We start from the raw sequence: 19,943 nt of genomic DNA, 5'->3' as shown, positions 1-19,943 counted from the left end.
AAGGATGGCCATGGTGACAAAGGTTGTGGTGAGGATGGTCATGGTGGGGAAGGCCATGGAGAGGAAGGCCATGGTGAGGAAGACTGTGGGGAAGAAGCCCATGTTGAGGGTGAGAATAGCCATGGCGAGGAAGGCCATGGAGAGGGTGAGGATGGCCACAGTGAGGTAGAAGACAGTGAGGGAAGCCATGGCGAAGCCGGATCGCAGGGAAGAAGGCCATGTTGAGGGTGAGGAAGGCCATGGTGAGGAAGGCCACGTTGAGGGTGAGGAAGGCCATGGTGACAAAGGTTGTGGTGAAGATGGTCATGGTGAGGATGGCCACAGTGAGGTAGGCCATGGCGAGGAAGGCCATGGTGAGGAAGACTGTGGGGAGGAAGCCCATGTTGAGTGTGAGGAAGGCCATGCTGAGGAAGGCCATGGAGAGGGTGAGGATGGCCACAGTGACGTAGAACATGGTGAGGGAAGCCATGGCGAGGCCAGATTGCAGGGAAGAAGGCCATGTTGAGGGTGAGGAAGGCCATGGTGAGGCAGACTGTGGGGAGGAAGGCCACGTTGAGGGCGAGGATAGCTGTAGTGAGGAAGGCCATGGTGACAAAGGTTGTGGTGAGGATGGCCACAGTGAGGTAGGCCTTGGCAAGGATGGCCATGGCGAGGCAGACTGTGGGGAGGAAGGTCATGTTGAGGGTGAGAATAGCCATGGCAAGGAAGGCCACGGAGAGGGTGAGGATGGCCACAGTGAGGTAGAAGACAGTGAGGAAGGCCATGGCGAGGCAGACTGTGGGGAGGAAGGCCATGTTGAGGGGGAGGAAGGCCATGGCGAGGAAGGCCATGGAGAGGGTGAGGATGGCCACAGTGAGGCAGATACGGTGAGGAAGGCCATGGCGAGGCAGATCCCATCTCCCCATCTCCCCCCCCCCACCTCCAGGTGCCGGCCCGGCGCGGCAGGGGTTAACGGCGACCTCCGGGGTCAACGAGAGGCGGCGGGAGCGCCCCGGGGGAGGTGCCGCTCTGGCCGCGCGGGGCGGGGCGCGGGGGCCGCCGGAAGCGGAAGTGGGAGCGGGAAGGACGGGGGCTGCTGTGGCCGGTGGGGCCGGGGTCAGGCCTCAGCCGCCGAGAGCGGCGCGGAGGGGAGCGGAGGAGCGGTGAGCTCGGCGGGGCTAAGCCCGGTAGAGGGCGGAGAAGGGTTGGGGCGGGGGGGAAGATCGGCGGAGAGGGGTTTGGTGTGGGGTGGGGGGGGGAGATCCGCGGGGGGGCAACGGGCCGGGCCTGGGCCTGGGCCTAAGGCCTAGGCCTGGTCCCGGGACGCAGCTCACCCCCCCCGGGCTGTGGTAGCCCCGGAGGAGATGGCGTCCCCCTGAGGCACTGCCTCGGCCCTGCGTTCTCCGTTTCGGGGCGGTGGTGGGGAGGGGTTTGTGGCCGGGGGGGTCGTAGTGGGGACGGCGGGGCGGGGGGGAGGGGGGGGAAATAACCGGTAACCTTGTTTTAGAGCCGAGGGGAGGCCTCCATCTTAATGCCGATAGTTCTGGTGGGGCTGGCAGAGGTCTCCTCGGGGTGGGCGCCGTGGCCCTCGCCACCAGGCTCCCTAACCCGAAGGGTGCTGGCAGAGACCACCCCAAAGGGTGCTTTTGCACCCTTTGGGGTGGTCTCTGCCAGCACCCTTCGGGTTAGGGAGCCGGTGACATTCCCAGGAGTGACGATTTTTTAAGAGTTGGAAACCTCTCATCCCCTTCAGATGCATCACTGTAAGAGATACCGGTCCCCGGAGCAGGAGAGCTACCTGGGTCACAGGTGGAAAAGGAAAAGATCTCGGAGCAGAGACTACGAGGGGAGATTGCGATACCCACCCCGGAGGGATCTGGCCAGGAGATCGCGATCAAGAAGGTAAAGGGACAGGGGGAGGGGGGACAGTTATCTAATAAACCCTCGTCCTCCGTTCTGATCGTGTTTCCGAGCGAGCACCCAACGGCGGCAGCTTTTATTCCCCAACTACGGAATCAGCTTTAAACCTTTAAATCCCAGAGATGAAAGGCTTAATGGTGCGGGCCTTCCCTTCTATGATTCTGCCTCTGTATCTCACCCAAAAAGTTCTTCCCAAAGCTTTAATATTAACGAGGGAGAACAGCCTGATCCGGAATCACGTTTCCCGGTTCCAATGTTGTGAAGGCGTTAAAGTCTTTCTCTCCCAACAACCCGCTTCCTTCCGAAATTATTACGACTCAGATTTAAACTAACAGTACTTTTCCCTCGCCTACGCTGTCGGAAAGGATCCGAGAGTGTCACTAACTCATCTTTTCTGCTTCGGCTCTGGGTTTTTTTGCCTTTGATCCTCTCTTTGTTTGGCGTTTCTACAGGGACAATTAGGTACTGGGAGCGGGGGTTGATAAAGCCTCTGATAACAGTGAGGGTTCTGGAACAGAGGGGAGTCGCGGTGACATGTGGCGGTGTGTGACCGAACTAGGCTGGCTGTCCTCGGTGGTACCAGAGCTTGCTGTGGTTCCACTGGTTGAACAGGGGGCAGGTTGCAGCCAGAAGGGAGCTGAGTTCATCTTTAAATTCCTGAGATGTTCTACAAATGAATTTCTCTTCCCGAGCCTGGCTTTCATTTACTTGAAGGAAGCGGATTGTGAAATAGAGCTGAGGCACACAGTGGGCTTTCCCATTTTTTTTTTTCCTCTGATGGGTTCTGTAGGACGGATTTGGATGAAAATGGGCTTTTACTAGATGAAAACCTTCTTGCCTCTTTGGTCTCGGAGTGCGAGCCTCTTGCGGGTTCGCTGGTCTCCTTTGTGTTTTAGATTGTCATCTCTGACTTCTCTTGTAACTTCAAAGCGCACGCTGAAGTTTCATAAAGGCGTGTTTGGAGTTGAGCGTCGGTGTTGGAACAGGTTGGAGGGGTGGTTTTTTTTTGGCTTTTGGGTAGTTTGGCGGTGACCTAGAGCCGCTGCTGCCTTGGCAGGCAGGTTGAAATTTTAGTCTTGATCCTAGAGGACATGAACCGCCACAGACGTACCCGTGTCCCATTAAGCTGCCGGTGAGGGAGCTCATTGAGAGGCGCAAACGAGACAATTTCCTGTGTCCAAACTGAAGGGGCTGCAGCGAGGGCTTGGTTGGGTTGGAGAAGCCGTTGCTTTTGCTGTGGGCTGGGGATATGTGTAGTGACAGGACAAGGGGTAATGGTTTTAAATTGGAAGAGGGGAGATTTAGATTAGATACTAGAAAGAAATTCTTTGCTGTGAGGGTGGTGAAGCACTGGAACAGGTTGCCCAGAGAACCTGTGGATGCCCCATCCCTGGAGGGGTTCAAGACCAGGCTGGATGGGGCTCTGAGCAACCTGGTCTGGTGGGAGGTGTCCCTGCCCATGGCAGGGGGGTTGGAACTCCATGATCTCTAAGGTCCTTTCCAACTCTAACCATTCTGTGATATTATACCGCAGCGTCCACCGGGTGCTGCTGGAAAGCCAACGCGCTCTTCTTACTTCTGAGCCACAACACCAAAAAGGCTTTTCCCTCAACAAAGGCGTGAAACAAGGCTTGTAGAGGAAGCTGTGTCGTTAGACCACCTGTAACGGCTGTAGAGGGAGAAGACAGTCATGCTTTTGGGGGGCAGAAGCAGGTCGCTGCTAAGTGATGCTGTTTTTGCTGTCCAAGGAAGCCCGCGGGGACCCGCAGAGCAAAAGGCAGGAGAAGCAGAATGGCAGCTCTAGCAGATACTCTCTAATGGAGCACAGGGTGGGGAGGGCTGCTCTCATCATTTAACGTGCACTTGCGGTACCTCAAACCGTGCGTGCGCCTCCAGCTGATAAATATTGACGCAGGGGAGCTTTAGCTCGTGCCTTGTAGCCCTTCCCGATGCAGAGATGAGCTTGGCCGAAGGTCTCCCTTACGTACGTGCAGCCCTTGGCCGTTGCAAGAGAAACGGGAGCTTAACTCCATTGCGGAGACCAATTTTTTCCTCCTGGCTCTTGCTAATGAGCTGTTGTGTGTGTACACCAAAGGCTGGGTGTTCAGGGGACTCCAGTCCGCCCCCCTGGGGTGGTGACAAGGGCCCCGCTGCTGTCTTCAGGTCTCATTTGTTTAACAACTAACAAGAGATTTTCCTTAGGGTGGAGAAACGATGGCATGTGGTGGCAGAGGTGGCTTGGATCGAGCTCTAAGTGGGTGATTCCAGCCCCCAGCTCCTTGAAACACAGGAGCTTCACACAATTTTCTCTTGCAAACTTTCTCCTTTTTCTTACCTGAGAAATTGGGCCGAGAAGCGGTCAGCCTTTGAGCCGCCATCGTTTCAAGCTCGCTGTCGTTTCCCTGCCACCGGGGAGCGGGAGCAAGAGCGCTTAAATTCAGCAGGACTCGGCAATTTGTGCTTCTCCGGGCTTATAAACACCTTCTTCTTTGCGCTACAGCCATGACAGGATGCCTTATCACAGGAGATACAGACGGGACAGCGATGCGTACAGATTTGAAGACCGAAGTCCCTCTTTCGGAGAGGATTATTACTCGACCCGCTCGCGAAACTGGCGGCGATCCAGAGGTCGAGAGCAGCACCGTCCAAAGAAGCATCAGCACCACTGCCGGAAACGCAGGACCAGGTCTTGTAGCAGTGCCTCCTCGGTGAGTAATGTCCAGAACGAGTTGAGGATTGGTCAGGGTTTTTTAACCGTTCTTAACCTCCTTTTAGCTGGGAACACTCTGGGTGAGTACCTCTAATCTCATTTTTTTTTTTGGTGTGTGTGTGTTCGATTTCATTACATGGAATGTAGAGTCCAAAAAAAAAAGAATCTGTGTCTTGTTAAGCGGGAAGCGTTTGTAGCTCTTGTTTTTTTTTTTTTTTTTTAGCCCCTAATGTAGCTTTAATATGTGAGGAAATTAAGCTGTGTTCTTTAACAGCCGGGGAGGGGATCAGGCAAAGCTTCAAATGATAGGTTAACAAGGGCCAGCCTTGGCTACTGGCCAGCCTGGCTGGTGGGGATCAGGCATTGTGTGGGTTTTATACGTGGCTGGGGCCTTGCTTCTGCGTCCTGCTGCTCCTCGGGGTGTGTTGGGGGGGGGGTATGATGTGGAATGCAACGGGGTTATGGAGCGCTCCCGGGAAGACCTGGCAATTTGATTTCGGGCCAGGATCCCCTACCTAATCATAGAATCATAGAATGGCTAGAGTTGGAAGGGACCTTAAAGATCATTGAGTTCCAACCCCCCTGCCATGGGCAGGGACACCTCCACTAGAGCAGGTTGCTCAAAGCCCCATCCAGCCTGGCCTTAAACACTTCCAGGGATAGGGCATCCACAGGTTCTCTGGGCAACCTGTTCCAGTGCTTCACCACCCTCACAGTAAAGAATTTCCTCCTAATATCTAATCTAAATCTCCCCTCTTTCAATTTAAAACCACTACCCCCAGTCCTGTCACTACACTTCCTGACAAAGCGTCCCTCTCCGGCTCTCCTGGTCTCCTGAGTCGTTAGCCCTGGGGTTATTAACCCCCGTCCCACTGAGCTTAGAAGGCGGCTTCCACCTTCTGAGGTGTCCTCTTTTCCACACGCAAGTGTCCTTGGGCTTCAGCTTCTCTGAAAACTTGCCCGTTTTCCACTCCGAAATGTAGTATTCCTTGCCTGAGATGTTTCAAGGATTAACAGTGAATATTCGGCAGTGGGTGGGGAGGCTGGTCCCGGGACCGGGAATACCCTGGAAGTGTTGTGAGGTGTCAGACCAAACGTCCCCGCTTCACTGCTGCTCTCCTGTAAGGAACGCTTCCATCTTTCACACGTTCGTTGCTTTTAAATGTTATAACAACTAAAAGACCGAGCCCTGATCCCTGCAGTTATAGGGGATAGATCTGCATGGCTGGGAACTTCTGATGGTCTGTCGCTTTCCTCCTTTTATTTCTTTCCAGTCAATTTTTTTTTTTTTTTTTAAATTTTAATTTTAGAAAGAGCCAGGGTCAGGATGCAAACGCTCCAGGGCGGTTTGCGCGCGCCTGCGGTGATAACGGTGTGCGGGTTTTTGGGCTGGCGTGATCTTAAACCCCTTTGAAGTCTCATTGAAGCTGTCTCCACTGTCCTCTCTACCTTCTCCTCCTTCCTCCACCTTTTGGGGTTTGATTGTAGCTTGCTATTTTGGACTAGCTGGGGTGGGGCGGGGGGCAAAGGGCACAGAAGAGAAGCCTGATAGAAGCCCGGGCTTGGAAATGTAGAGCTTTGTATTAATTTCTTCGGCTGTGGAGTTTGTAACTATTTTTAAGGCTGACTAGAAAAGGACTGGGAATTAGGGCAGCTTGTTTTGTGGACCCCGGGTCCTTTAGGGAACGTTGGGCTGGTTTTCCAGTAGAAGCCAGCAGTAGCAGGGGTGAAGGTGACCTCAGACCTTTAGCGGACGCCTGGAGTGAAACGGTCCCTGGGGATTCATTTAACTGTCCCATTCCTAAAGTTCTCCCGGGCTTAAAATTCCATCATAAGGCCAATGCGCAACACCAGGTCTGTTTTGCAGCCAGTCCAGGCGTATGGATTTAGGGGCAGTGCGGTAGTCAGTTTGGTCAAGAAGGGGCCGGTTGGTAGCCGGGGCAGGACAGGGCTCAGGGGCAGCCGGCGATTTATTAACGAGCAGGCTGCGGAGAGGGAGAACCGCTACTCTGGCTTCTGCTGGACGGCTTGCCCAAACCGACAGCTTTAATACCCTTCGTCACGTTTGCCAGCGCAGAAAATGACATCCTTCTGGCAAAGCCAGACTTCTCCCTTCCACCTCTGGCAGCGTCCTCTCGGTGCTGTGGAGGACGCTGCTCCTCCTCCTCCTTCTCCTCCGTGGGCCACAGTGGTGCCCAGCCCCGAGCCACCTTAACACCGGCGCTTCCCGGCCGCTGCTTCCCTTCGGAGAAGAGGGGGGCATTTTCCTGCCACCAGAGGCCGTAGCTAAATGAGACAGTTTTCTTTACGTACCTGTAGCTGTTGATTACTTTTCTGTTTTGAAGTTAGTTTTGTGTCTTGACGTGTCCCTTGCAATATCCCTATCGTTATATATGCTGTGTGCCTTATGAAATGCTGGGATCTGGAAAATCCAACCACCGGCGCCCCGTCGTCTCTCCAACCTTTGAATGACAACACAATCCTGCCGCTGGGAACTGCCCGCTGTGCGCGCTTGGTCGTATGCCGTTTCGGGGGGCGGTGCGTACAGAGAAGCCAACAGAGCAGTAAGCGCAGCAGGAGCGTGGAAGATGACAAGGAAGGCCACCTGGTGTGCAGGATCGGCGATTGGCTTCAAGAGCGATGTACAGCCACCTTTCGTAAAACTTTACCTCTCTACTTTCTATCCCCCTGTTAGACAAGATCTCTCGTCTCGTACTGGAGGGGTCTCTAGTGTTTTATTGCTTATAAATGGACTGACCAGTAAATTGCCTCAGGCAGACAATAGACACTTGAGTCTTAAAAGAGCGTAGCAGCGAGAGACATTTTTTTTTTTTTTTTTTTTTTTTTGCTTTGACATTTGATTGCTGTGAAAATTGCAGGACCTCGGCTCTTCCCAGGCCTCTGAAGGTCACGTCCCCCTCCGTTTTCTCTCCTAGACGAAATTGTCGGCAGCCTCGGCGAAGGCACTTTCGGCAAAGTGGTGGAGTGCGTGGACCACGCCAGGTGGGCACCTTTCCCTTCCGGGTAACTGCTCCGGCCCCTGGCACCGTCCAGCCCGGATGCTGTCGAGCGTGGTGGGATTAACACTGGACCAAACTGTTGTTGCCTTCCACTTGTCACTACAGTAGGGCCTGCTTCACACCTCAGCCCCCTCCCCCTGAAATTTGCAGGCTGATGTGTTAAGGGAAGGAGGAGAGTTTGTTCAGTGGCCAAAGGCTTCAACACAGGCTGTTCTACTGCAGGGAACTCCAGATGGGACAGTCCCTGGGATGTGCCCTCTTTTCTGCGGACCAAGGACCTGCCTACGTAGGCTTTTTCTCTGACTCCATCCTTTTTCTCTCTTCCCTTACAGAGGCAAATCTCAGGTGGCACTGAAAATCATTAAAAATGTTGGGAAATACCGAGAAGCAGCCAGGCTGGAAATCAACGTCCTGAAAAAAATCAAAGAGAAGGACAAGGAGAACAAATTGTAAGTTCTTAACAAGACTCCTGGGTGGTCAGGAACCATGTCCTTACAGATACGGAAAGATGGGGCTGAGGACTGGAAATCCCTGCTACTTGGCTCTTACGTGGAGGGGAAAACCTGTCTTATTCCTCCGTGTTTTGGAAGGGCGTCTGTCTCTTGTTCTACCGAACGTTTACTTACTTCAAACTCTTAAAGGTGTCAAGTCCTAGCGAGGAAAAATGAAGCGAAACTTCTCTAAGAACCGCCTGCTGCCTTGTCCCGCTCAAATCAGAGACCTGTAGCTTAAGGTGGTTGAGCGAAGTGGGGAAAGGGTGTCTCTGTGGTGCACACAGAGGGATTACTGTGCCTCTAAGTCAGCTGGCTCAGAGCTGCTGCTCACCAACCACTGCTGAAGTAGCCAGAAACAGGGAGAACGACTGTTCTGTCCCCAAACGACTGTTAATCCTCCTGTCTCTTCTCTCTGCCCAGCTTGTGCGTCCTGATGTCGGACTGGTTCAACTTCCACGGCCACATGTGCATTGCCTTCGAGCTTCTGGGCAAGAACACTTTTGAGTTCCTGAAGGAGAATAACTTCCAGCCATACCCTCTCCCTCAGATCCGGCACATGGCCTACCAGCTCTGCCATGCCTTGAGATGTAAGTCACCCGGGGCCGGCCCTGCCAGGTGACGATGGTTCACCGGAACGGCTCGGGAGGGAGCCGAGGGAGGAGGTCTTTGATGGTACACGTGCTTCGGTGTGTGGTTTTTAGACATATTTCTTCCTCTCTCCTCTTCACCACCGGTGCAGTTTTACATGACAACCAGCTGACTCACACCGACCTCAAGCCAGAAAACATCTTGTTTGTCAACTCAGATTTTGACACTCTCTACAATGAGAAAAAGGTGGGTTTGTGGCCAAAAAGAGAAGGGGATAGATCAGGAACAGCTTGCCTTTCCCTCCCTGCAGAAGTCGGATCTTCCCTGTTCCATACATGCCCCACAGGGCTTTAAAAAGTCTATTTAGTGGGAACAAAGTAGGATTCAGGCCTCTTCTTTCTCCTGTGTTTTCTAAAAGCCTTGAGGCCGCTTCACTCCATGGAGCGGAGCGTTCAGCAGCTTTCTGAGATGTTCAGGGCTCGGAGCTTCAGGGTTATAATCCTTCCGATGGGGCAGTTGTGGGGTCAGAGGGCTCATCTCAAAGCCTAACTTAATCCTGAGCTATTAGAAGCACTGAGGACTTCTTTGCTTGCAGAGCTGCGAGGAGAAATCCATTCGGAACACCAGCATCCGGGTGGCAGACTTCGGAAGCGCCACCTTCGATCACGAGCACCACACCACTATCGTGGCCACCCGGCACTACCGTCCACCAGAAGTGATTCTGGGTGAGCCCTGCCGGGATTTCGGGAGTGTGGGATGGGTGTGGAGGAGAACGGTGGGTCTCATAGATGCTGTAGGACGGATGAGGAAAACTGGCTTGAGAGCCACACCAGTTGTTGGGGACAAGATGGTGTGTGCCACCACCCCAGTTGTCCCACAATGTCCTTGATGGTCTGGAAGGTGTTGATGGACAGGTCCTTGGAGGACCTTGGTCCTCCTGGCAGGGAGGTCCAAGAGGGGTCCACCCTGGCAGGGCCTTGGTGCGGAGTGTGGAGAGCTGAGGAGAAACCCGAGGCTCGGGAAGGGTTCAGATTGACTCTGGGGGAAGGTGGAGGCATAAATTGAAGCATAAATCGAAACAAAATTGTCGGGAGGGAGACTTGATGGTCCTCTTGCCCCTGTGCAGCACCGGGAATCACAGAATCCTAGAATCTTCATGGTTGGAAGGGACCTTTGAGATAACTTCTAAGTCTGGATTGGTGTAATCCCTGCCGTTTCCGTAGTAGAAATCTGGTGGGAGTTGTTGGGAGTGCAGAGGTAACAGGATTCTCTTTGCAGAGCTGGGCTGGGCACAGCCGTGCGATGTCTGGAGTACGGGCTGCATCCTGTTCGAGTACTACCGCGGCTTCACGCTCTTCCAGGTACGGTTCTTGGGAAAGGCACGGTAACCCTACGAACACTCCACGTCTAAAAGGGCTCAAATTTGGGTGAGGGCAACGGAAGCGCAGCCTAGGCACTAAAAACGGGAAGCTGAGTTTGCAATTTGTCTCTTCTTCCCCTGTACTTGTACAGGTGGCAGACCTTTTTGGCACCACATCTCCGCGGGTTCTGAATTAATGGGCCGTTTTCTCTTTGCCTTCGCAGACCCATGAGAACCGCGAGCATCTTGTCATGATGGAAAAAATCCTCGGGCCGATTCCATCTCACATGGTCCACAAAACTCGGTAAGAACCTCTTCCGGCTCTCGCCTCTACACATATAACCACGGGAGAGGCTCTGGATGATGTTTCCCATCGACAGCCTTACTGAACACCTCCTTTTCTCTCCAGGAAGCAAAAATATTTCCACAATGGGAACCTGGTATGGGATGAGAACACATCCGACGGGCGATACGTCCAAGAGAACTGCAAGCCCCTGCGGGTAGGTGCTACACTGGAGGGGCTGGTTTGTGGTGCGAGGCCCAACTGTACCCGGTCCCTTCCCCAGATCAGCACCACGGGGCTTAGGGAGGGGAATTTTCCCTCAATAATTGGCTTTTACAGAGCCCCAAACTCTCTCATCTGCAGTAACAGGAGGTTATTGGTGTAGGGAATGGGAGGGAGGAGGGGATACAGCTGCTGCCTTGCTGTATTATCACAGAACTAGGTCCTGGCAGAGTGCTACACCCCTCTCTCTGCTCCCCCCTGCCCCTCCTCTTCCAGACATACATGCTGCACGACTCGCTGGAGCACGCACAGCTCTTCGACTTGATGAGGAGGATGTTAGAATTCGACCCTTCCCGCAGGATCACGTTCTCAGAAGCTCTCCTCCATCCCTTTTTCGCTGGCCTCTCTGCAGAGGAAAGGATGCTGTGCGGCCGAGGCACCAGCAGGGACCTGAGCAGATGACAACCGGGATTTTGTCCGCAAGGGATTTTTTGCCCCGCAGTGCAGCCCCCCCACTCCCTCTCTGCTCTCCTCAGAGGGGCTGGGGCACTGCCACAAGGACCCTGGGTAGGCGAGAGGGGAAGGAAAAGCTACATTGGAAAGCACAGATTTGTCTATTTATATGTTGTAAAGTTAAAATAAAAGTGTTTCTTATTGTTTGATACTTCCCTTGTAGGCAAGGCGTAGGGTTCTCTTGCTCCCAGCTTTGCTTTTCCCCCCGCCCTGCCCCGCTGCAAAGGAAGATGGAAAATTAACTGGACAAATTAAGCAGGAGGAACCTGGGCTTCACTGGAGGGTAAAAAGCAAGGGTGAAGGGAGCGAATAAATAGCTGCACACCATTAGCACACATGAATACTTGCACTTTTATTTCAGGATATTCCCTCCCCCCCCCGCCCCCTTCCCCAGCAGCGGCAGGAATTAGTCGTTACAAACATTAGGTGACAAATGGGACTATCGAGCAGTGACACAGTGCAGTGATCTTCACCTCTTAGTTTCTACCGCCCCTGCAACCCTTCACCACCAGCGCTGCTCCGGTCACTATCTCAAACACAGATAAAAAAGTGTTCTGGTCTTTAAATTACCCTTGGTGACGTGGGGGAAAGAGGGAGAAGAAGGGACCCAGACCCCCTTTTTGGGTCTTGGAGTGCTCCACACCCACACCTAAGTTGCATTTTATGTGAGTGAGGCCAATACAAGCCTTTGTATCCGAGGAAAAGTATGGCCCAATACCCCCCCCCCCAAAAAAATCTACTTTTATCTCCAGAAAGTGAGGACGCTGTAAAGCTTAACTGTGCCCAACACAGCCCCGAGCCACCTGTTGTGTCCTAAACACGCCTTACGTGGGGGTTTGTACCCTCCTCTTGTGCAATGCTGCTCACTTTATTTATTTAGCTTATTTTTTTTAATTTTTTTGCTTAAACATGGGGAACTCTATTGCTGCAAGGGGCTTTAGTGCTTCCTGGAGCTATCCCAGCAAAAAAAAAAAAAAAAACCAACCAAAAAAACCACCCACCAAACCCTCATCTTGACCTGGCTGGGTGCCCTTCCGGGCACGTAACAGCAGCACAGAGGCAGGAAAGGTCCCCGTGACGAAGCCTGGAATATTTCTCCGCCCTTACCCCTCTCGGTGCCTACAATCTACAATTTAACAGCCAGACCCAGGAGAAGGGAGGAAAAAACCCGCAGCCCAGGTGGAGGAAAGCAGGAATGGAAAGAGCAAGTTGTCTTACTGAGCGAGGAGAGTGAGAAATAAAGGGGCTAAAGCCAAACACTGCTACAGCAACGTCCACCTTTTAACCGGCTGAAGGTTAGATGGAGCTGAAAGAGCTGAAGGAAGGAGAAAGGCGGAGGGAAGCCTCGCCACGTGCCTGGTTATTTGAGAACACAAACGCTGTCCCTTTCCAGCGCGGCCCAGTGGGACCCACGGCTCCTTCAATGCCACCGCAGTTCAAGCCGAGACACGGCTCGCCTGAGGAACGGGCGCTTTGGCTTTGCCCTTCCCACGGGAGAGGGCAGTGACACCCGCCACAAGTCACCGAGTCCCCCTCCGTGCCAGCGCTAAGGCCACTGGGCATAAAGCCATGGGAGAAGCTCGGGGGGAGCCAGGGATCCGGACACCAAGGGGGCAGAGCCCTCCCCGTCCTCCTGAGGTAGATACGGCAAAGTGCAGGTGACCTCAGGCACCCGCGAGGGTACCCAGGGCTCACCACCATCCTGTCCTCACAGGCCGGGTCTTCCCTCGTCACTCCAAGCTTCCAGGCAGCATTAATTACTCATCCCTGGAAGTCTCGTCCCTCCTCCTTTAACACCTTCTCCTCCTTTGGCCTTCGTTCTAAGCAAGCGCCTGATGTGTAAATCCTCACCACTCTGAGCACATGTGGGCCCAGAGGTTTGCTAAAGCTTCTGCCCGCTTGGCAGAACGGCTACAAACCCTGCGTGACCACTTCCACACCTCCCTGCGCTTCAGCCGCAGAAGGGACCCAGTTCCTCTGGAGAAAAAGCACCCTTCAAAGCTCTCCCAGCTGCCAGAAGGTGGTCTCTGCAAGGTTTTGGTACCTGCAGGAGCTCTGGGGAGGGCTAAGGTAGCAGAAGAGCAGCAGAGCTTCCAGCAGTGCCTGCGCTCGCGGCATGGGGAGGAAGTGGGAAGCCCTCCCGAGAAATCTGCCCGGTTCCTCCAAAGGAAGAGCTTGTGGCTCCTCCATCGCTCCGGGTTCAGCGCTTCCCCGGGTCAGCTGCTGGGAAAGCAAAGCAAAAGCCTTCAGAGACCAGGCAGAGAGCCAGCGCGATGGATTCCCGAAGCCAGGAAAAGGAAAAGAGAACCCAGGAAAAGGAAAAGAGAACCCAGCGCTTCCCGGCAGCACACGGGAAGCAAGCACAGGACAAGAGCAAAGCAGTAATTACAGTTAATTTAGAGAAGAACCACCTGCCGTGCCCCTCCAGGAGGGCAGCAGCTCTCCCCACACCATCTCCTCGCAGGCAAACAGGACCCAAGTCCTTCCTTGAGCTGGCTCCCAGCAGGTAGGGGACACAGAGACACACAAGCCCAACCTTTACACAGGCTTCGAGCCTAAAGGGAATAAAGGGATCCCATGACCCTACTTCCCAACCCGCACGGAGTGTAGGAGGGATACTGGAAATACTGAGGGGGGGGGGGCGACTCACCCAAACATGCCCCGCACTGTACACCACGCAAGGAACTGGGAGTGCCACTGCCCTGCTCCACCACCGCCTTCCCCGATTCAACCACTCGCTGTACCAGAAAGAAAGAAAGAAAGAAAGAAAGAATAAAAAAAACCCACCCAAATAACTATCCTGGAAAAGTTCTTTTCCAAAACACGCCCCTCTCTCCCGCAGACCCGGCTATCACCCATTAAACGAACAAACAAAAACCACTGGAATATGTAAGTAAGGCCCAGTTGAGGACATGGGTGTTCCCAGAACGTGTGTGACCCGAGAGGTTCTGGCCCTTGACACAAAGCTTTCCGAAGAGGGAACGCTCTCCTCGAGGGGGCTGGTGGGTGCAGGGAGGAGATCGAGCTACAACTGCCTCTGGGAACATAAAAAGAGGGGAGCAGGGGGGCTCAAAAAAGAACAACGGAACGAAATCAAAATCCTGCCTCCCGGTACAACCGCACCAGAAGGTAGCTACACAATTAAGGGGTGCTGTTCCCACCGGGGCGCTCTTGCTGGGTCTGTCCGCCCAGAAGGACCGAGAAACATATCTCAAATCTCCAAAACCACCCATCAACTTGTACCACACCTCCACATACAGCCCTCCTTCAACAGCCTCCCGGCTGGGCCACCATCACCCGGGGACAGGCACCATCTTCCTGCCTGTTCCTTCATACAATGGCACAGGAGAATGAGAACAGCTTTGCAGGAACATTCCCTTCCTTCTTTTTTTATGTTTGTTTTTTTTTTTTTTTTTTTTTTTTTTTGTTTCATTTTAGGATTATTCTTTTTTGGTTTTTTTTTCTTTTGATTGTGTCTTTTTTCTTTTCTTTTTCTTTTTTTTTTTTTAAATACACAATGGTTCTTCTGGAAGGCAAAACTCTCCAGAACTTCACATCCTTAAGGCGTCACAAGTTTAATTAGTCGGGATCCGCCGGGACAGCTTATTTCACAGACCTCCCTCCTTCTCTTTTCTCTCTCTTCAGAGCTGGAGGGGCTCTAAGTAGAGTGCAGGGGGATGACGAATTTGCAGCCGAAGGGCGAGTGGTAGTTTATTCCCACTTCTTGAAAGACCTTCTGGGGAATGCCAATGTCACAGAGGTACACCCGCCCGGCCCTCTCGCCCAAGGGCAAGGGCAGGCCCAAGGCCAGCGACCACTTGGCATCGATGCCCTGCTCCATCTCGTTTATGGGAGGGTCTATGCTGAGGACGGGGGCCCGGTTCTGGTTGGCCCAGTCCACAACTGCTTTGTACCAAGGCTGGTCTCGCAAAAAGGCATTTTCGTGACAATCCAGGCAGTTGATCACTAGGTCAACGGGGGTGTCTGGGAGATCTGAAAGAAACACGGACAGCCTTGAGCGCCGGGGACCACAACCTGAAACCACGAACTAAAGGCTCGATGCCTTCCCTCCTGTCTCACTTTTGCCTCCGGCACCCCCAGTCCCACTACACGGTCCGGCCTTACCTGTTGTTATTGCCCTCCTGCAAAAGACACTGACATTGAAAAGCTCTTTACTGCTCTGGAGAACGTTCACAGACTCTCAGGTACAAAAAACTCATCAAGTGGCCAGCGCTTGGAGCAGCCCCAGATGCCGCCGCTGAGCTGGCCCACCAGCCCAGGGAAGCAGCGGTGCGCTCTCTCCATTACAAAAGGCTCATTTTATATTCTGTAAGCTGGAAAAAGGCCTGTTTTTCTAGGACAAGACGACAACCTCGGCTATGGAAAGAAAGGCAGCCTGTGTGCTGCACCGCTGCCTACCCCACTGAGCTCCATCGGTCTCGCCGCACCCACCTGCTCTGTACAACATCGTGGTCCATCAGGTAAGAGGAACATCGAAGTCCTTCGTGCAAGGACTCCCCGGTTATAACGGACAAACAGCTTGGCAGCACAGCCCCCCCCCCAAACCCTGCCGAAGCACAAAACATCCTGCAGCGCCCTAATTCCCAGGTTTGGTTCTCCCGAGGAGTTGAAACGCACAGGGTTTGAAAACACCGCTGGTGAAATGACAAATAGAAGCCAGGCTCTCTCACAGGAGATGGAGCATCAGTTTATTCCGGGGCAAACTAAGAGATCTGGCTTTTGACAGCCGCTGGGACTGGTCCAGCAAAGCCGTCTGCTTGGTTTGAAGCAGCAGCTGGATCTTCATTTACTTGCAGTTTTGAGACACTGAACAAGGCAGGCCCTTTATCCTAAAGGGAACGTCTGGTCTGACTCGCATCCATACAGCGGCTCTTCCCTATTTATTCACACAGGAAACATCTGGACCAGCACAACCACTCCGCTGTTCGACCTCTCCAGTCCCATCTCCGCTCTTTCGCCCAGCCACCAGTGGTGGTGCCACTAGATGGTGCCACCAGACTGGGCAGGCACTGGGGAGCTGGAGAGCGGATCCGCTCCTCCCTCCCTCGTTCGCTCACTCACCTCTGACGCTGGAGACCTGCTGGCCTTGAGTCTTGCTGAAAAGGTTCAGCTCGTTGGTGATGGATTCCAGCATCTTGACAAAGTTGGGGAGGAAGAGGATGACGTGGACATCATGGTTGGAGAGGTGTCGCCCGCAGCTGATCCCCTGGGCCCCCTTGACATGGGGGCCACACAGCAGGGCCACCGTGGGCCGCTGATGCACGTTCTTCGGGTTCAGCCTAAAAAAAACACAGACAAGAGGGCTTAATAAACCCCAAAATCTCTTCCCTTCTTCCTGCAAGAGAAAAAAAAGAAAAGAAAACAAATCTGTAAAATGCAAATTTACAGGTGTTTTGCAAATCTTCCGTTGCCTTCGAGAAGGAACCCACATCCTTTTGCAGCGCTGACACCGCTGCTGCTCCACTCGCAGGTTTCCTTCCAGACCTCCTCGTACCCGCAGCAGAGAACACGAGGTCCCAGTCCACCCCAGTTCATCAACTAAGCCAACTCGTACTTTCAAAGCAGGCAGCATTTTCCCTGCTCGTGTAGCAAGCTTGAATCCAGCGCAATTTCCTTTTCAGGAAGACTTTTTATTTTTTCCCCTCTGCCCCTCTGATTTTAGAAGAAAGCTTAACTATTAAACCTGAAAGATACAGGGTGAGTTACCCTATTGGCAGAGCCACAGTTAAAACAAAAAAAATAAATAATAATTTCTACTCCTCAAGGCTCATCAAAATGAAGTTGATTTATTTTAATGGCCTGCAAGCCATCAAGGGTGGCGTAATGTAGGATTTGCAGCTGATAAGGGCCAGTGCTGCCTGATTGTCATCACTTACTGCTCTCAGTCAAATGATTCAGCCCCACACTGAAGCTAAGTACCACTGCATAAAGGGAAGGTAGGCTGTTAGGGCTTACAAATCTTTTGGAGAGTCCATCAGCAACATAAATCTACATGTGTAATTGTCTGCCCACATAGAATCATAGAATTGTCTGGGTTGGAAGGGACCCTTAGGATCACCTAGTCCAACCATCAACCTAACTCTGATAAAAACCATCACTAAACCATGTCTCTAGGCACTACATCAGCCTGTCTTTTAAATACCCCCAGGGATGGTGCCTCAACCACTTCCCTGGGCAGCCCATTCCAAGGCTTGATAACCCTTTCAGTGGAAAAATTTTTCCTAATATCCAATCTAAACCTCCCCTGGAACAACTTGAGGCCATTTCCTCTTGTCCCATTGCCTGGGACTTGGGAGAAGAGACCGACCCCCCCCCCGGCTACACCCTCCTTTCAGGGAGTTGTAGAGAGCCAGGTCTCCTCTCAGCCTCCTTTTCTCCAGGCTGAACACCCCCAGCTCCCTCAGCCTCTCCTCATAAGACTTACTCTCCAGACCCCTCACCAGCTCCGCTGCCCTTCTCTGGACCCACTCCAGCACCTCAATGTCTTTTTTTTTTTGTGGGAAGAGGCCCAAAACTGGACACAGCCCTCGAGGTGGGGCCTCATCAGTGCCCAGTACAGGGGGACGATCACCTCCCGAGTCCTACTCACCACGTTGTTCCTGATCTAGGCCAGGATGCTGTTGGCCACCTGGGATGTTCTTGGCCACCTGGGCACACTGCTGGCTCACGTTCAGCCGACAGTCCACCAACACATCATCAACAGCTATGGCAAGTGCAGGCACAGAGGGGACCTCTTCAAAAAGGTCACGTATATTCACACAGAGAGCAGTAAGTTCACCCCAAACCTGCTACCAAATTGGGCCTCCGAAAGAGCAGGATATTCTCAGTTTAGGTGCAGATGCCTGAAAGCTAATATAGCATTGTGAAAAGCCAAGCTGCACCTTGTTTTCACGAGTTGGCTTTTTGCTTGTATTGATGCCATTAACTGTAACATGACAAAACAACAAAGGAAAGGTTTACTTATTCGGAAAAAAAGGAGTAGCTCGACAGAAATTCTGCAATGGTTTCATCTGCCTTGGGTTACGCCTGTGCAAAGCTGAATTCCCTGACAACAAATCTCCGTAAGTAGAGAGAAAAAAAAAAAACATCTCAGCTCTGTTTTGTCTTTGACTCAAGAGACGCTTCTGGGACAGAGGAGTCCAAAAGGAGCCCTTAGTAAGTCGTTCATGCAAGATGGTATTTTCAGGCAGCCCTTTTCTAGAGGAGGGCGGGGGGAGAAGCACTTGGAACTTGGAAAGCTACTGTAAAGCTTCCTCCCACTTCAGAAGCCTGAGTCTCACACTTGTTTTCATGATTATTTGGAAACAGGCTGATACACAAGCTACAACACAGGTATACGGGGCACTAGGATGAGGTTTTTTAATTTTAGAGGCAAGGAAGGCAGAAAGGTGACAACTGTCCCCACCTGCAGGACCACTGAGGGACTGGCGCAAGCGGCCGCAGGCGTCCGTATCACATTTACCTCCAAAGTAACCTCTCGGCCTCTTATATCTCAACCCCACTTGGCAGAACAAGAAAAGTTAAGCTGTGAGAGAGGACAAACCGACAGGGGGGTGAAAAGGAGCAGCTTTACCTGTTGGGTCCCCCGAGGAGGCTGAGGGCCATCTGGCTGGCGCAGACTCCCGTCATCTCCAGCCTCCTCTCCAGAGTCAGCCCGTGCTTCTCAGCAACCGAGAGCAGCTTCTTGTGAAGCTCATATGACACACTCGGAACGACCAACCCGGAGTCTAAGGTTCAAAGAGAGCAGAGAGAGGAAGACTTTAATGGGTATAATCAGAGACTTTTCCAAAATGCTGCAGATTGGTAAGGTTTTATACACCAGCACTTAAAAATGACAACAATGAAACAGTTCATTAGCTGTTACCACGGGGCTGCTTAACCCAATAATCCCAGTTCCTTCCCAAGACCATCAAATGAATCCAAACTAGTGCATCAGAGTCAGCTTTCTCTGTTTGAGTGAAGTACTGACTGCTAACCACAACTGCTGGCCTTGAAATAATACACATTTCCATGAAAATCCACCAGGCAGCTGGCAATTATTGGAACACGTGGACCTTTTTGACTTAGAGACTGAGTATTAAGTTCTTTCTCAGTGGCATCCAGGCGTGTGAGGGTGGCGAGACCCTGGCCCAGGTTGCCCAGAGAAGCTGTGGCTGCCCCATCCCTGGAGGGGTTCAAGGCCAGGCTGGACAGGGCTTTGAGCAACCTGGTCTGGTTGGATGTGTCCCTGCCCAGGGCCATAGGTCACCAAATATCAGGCCAACGTGCGAACTTGGTCCTTCCTCTGAACTGGGAGCGATGGCAGCTACTCGGGGGCCGATGGCAGCTCAGCGCTGAGGGGCACAGCAGGGCTTGGACCGCCTGAGCTAATGAGGAAAAGCTGTAGGAAGGTGATATGGGCCAGTGAAAACGCGCTGCAGCGACACGAGCTCAAAGGGGAACAGCCACAGTGTTCACATCCGCTCAGAGAGGAAACCTAACAGTTACTTGGGCTCTTTTGCAGACAGGAAAAAAAAAAACCCCACACCAAAAACATAACGAGAACCAGTTGTAACAAGCAAGTGTAATATTCAAATGAGAAAAGCAGCGTGTGTTTTTAATTGTGAGGAATTATTTGTACTGCCATATTTCCCCAGGGCACCCCAGTCGCTAACCACTAAGTCAAAGTACGGCGGAAATGGCAGGTTTTGTACATCTTGAGGTTTTTCAGAGTCAAATCGGAGACATTCCTGCAAGGTAGAAGGGAAATGCTGTGGAGCAGATTCTGCTGAACCCTTCTAGCCTTCATTTCTGAACTCACCAGATGGTGTTTTGCAGATACAGAGGGCCCAAA

The 19,943-nt window shown here is 52.7% G+C and overlaps 2 protein-coding genes across 3 annotated transcripts in view; one reads left to right on the top strand and one right to left on the bottom strand.

Moving 5' to 3' along the window:
* The first annotated feature begins 1,036 nt into the window (after positions 1 to 1,036).
* On the top strand, positions 1,037 to 11,418 carry CLK3 (CDC like kinase 3). Its single transcript, XM_074156781.1, has 13 exons — positions 1,037 to 1,142; positions 1,733 to 1,881; positions 4,400 to 4,607; positions 7,158 to 7,251; positions 7,546 to 7,612; positions 7,962 to 8,078; positions 8,544 to 8,710; positions 8,863 to 8,957; positions 9,307 to 9,436; positions 9,990 to 10,072; positions 10,296 to 10,375; positions 10,481 to 10,571; positions 10,853 to 11,418. The coding sequence occupies exons 2-13, from the start codon at positions 1,733 to 1,735 to the stop codon at positions 11,036 to 11,038; spliced, it is 1,467 nt and encodes a 488-aa protein (XP_074012882.1). The 5' UTR covers positions 1,037 to 1,142; the 3' UTR covers positions 11,039 to 11,418.
* Positions 11,419 to 14,597: 3,179 nt separating this feature from the next.
* EDC3 (enhancer of mRNA decapping 3) overlaps positions 14,598 to 19,943 on the bottom strand; it is a 29,222-nt gene continuing 23,876 nt past the window's right edge. For both annotated transcript variants that reach the window (XM_074156197.1, XM_074156196.1), the window contains exons 5-7: positions 18,684 to 18,837; positions 16,172 to 16,389; positions 14,598 to 15,082 (exon numbers count right to left, since the gene is read on the bottom strand). In XM_074156197.1, coding sequence (XP_074012298.1) covers positions 14,748 to 15,082; positions 16,172 to 16,389; positions 18,684 to 18,837 — 707 coding nt within the window. In that variant the 3' untranslated portion in view covers positions 14,598 to 14,747. The remainder of the gene's footprint in view (positions 15,083 to 16,171; positions 16,390 to 18,683; positions 18,838 to 19,943) is intronic.

This window comes from Numenius arquata, chromosome 11, assembly GCF_964106895.1.
Source record: "Numenius arquata chromosome 11, bNumArq3.hap1.1, whole genome shotgun sequence".
Taxonomy (NCBI): Eukaryota; Metazoa; Chordata; class Aves; order Charadriiformes; family Scolopacidae; genus Numenius; species Numenius arquata.
Note: the sequence above shows the minus strand (reverse complement) of the source record. Positions and strands in the feature narration are given on the sequence as shown.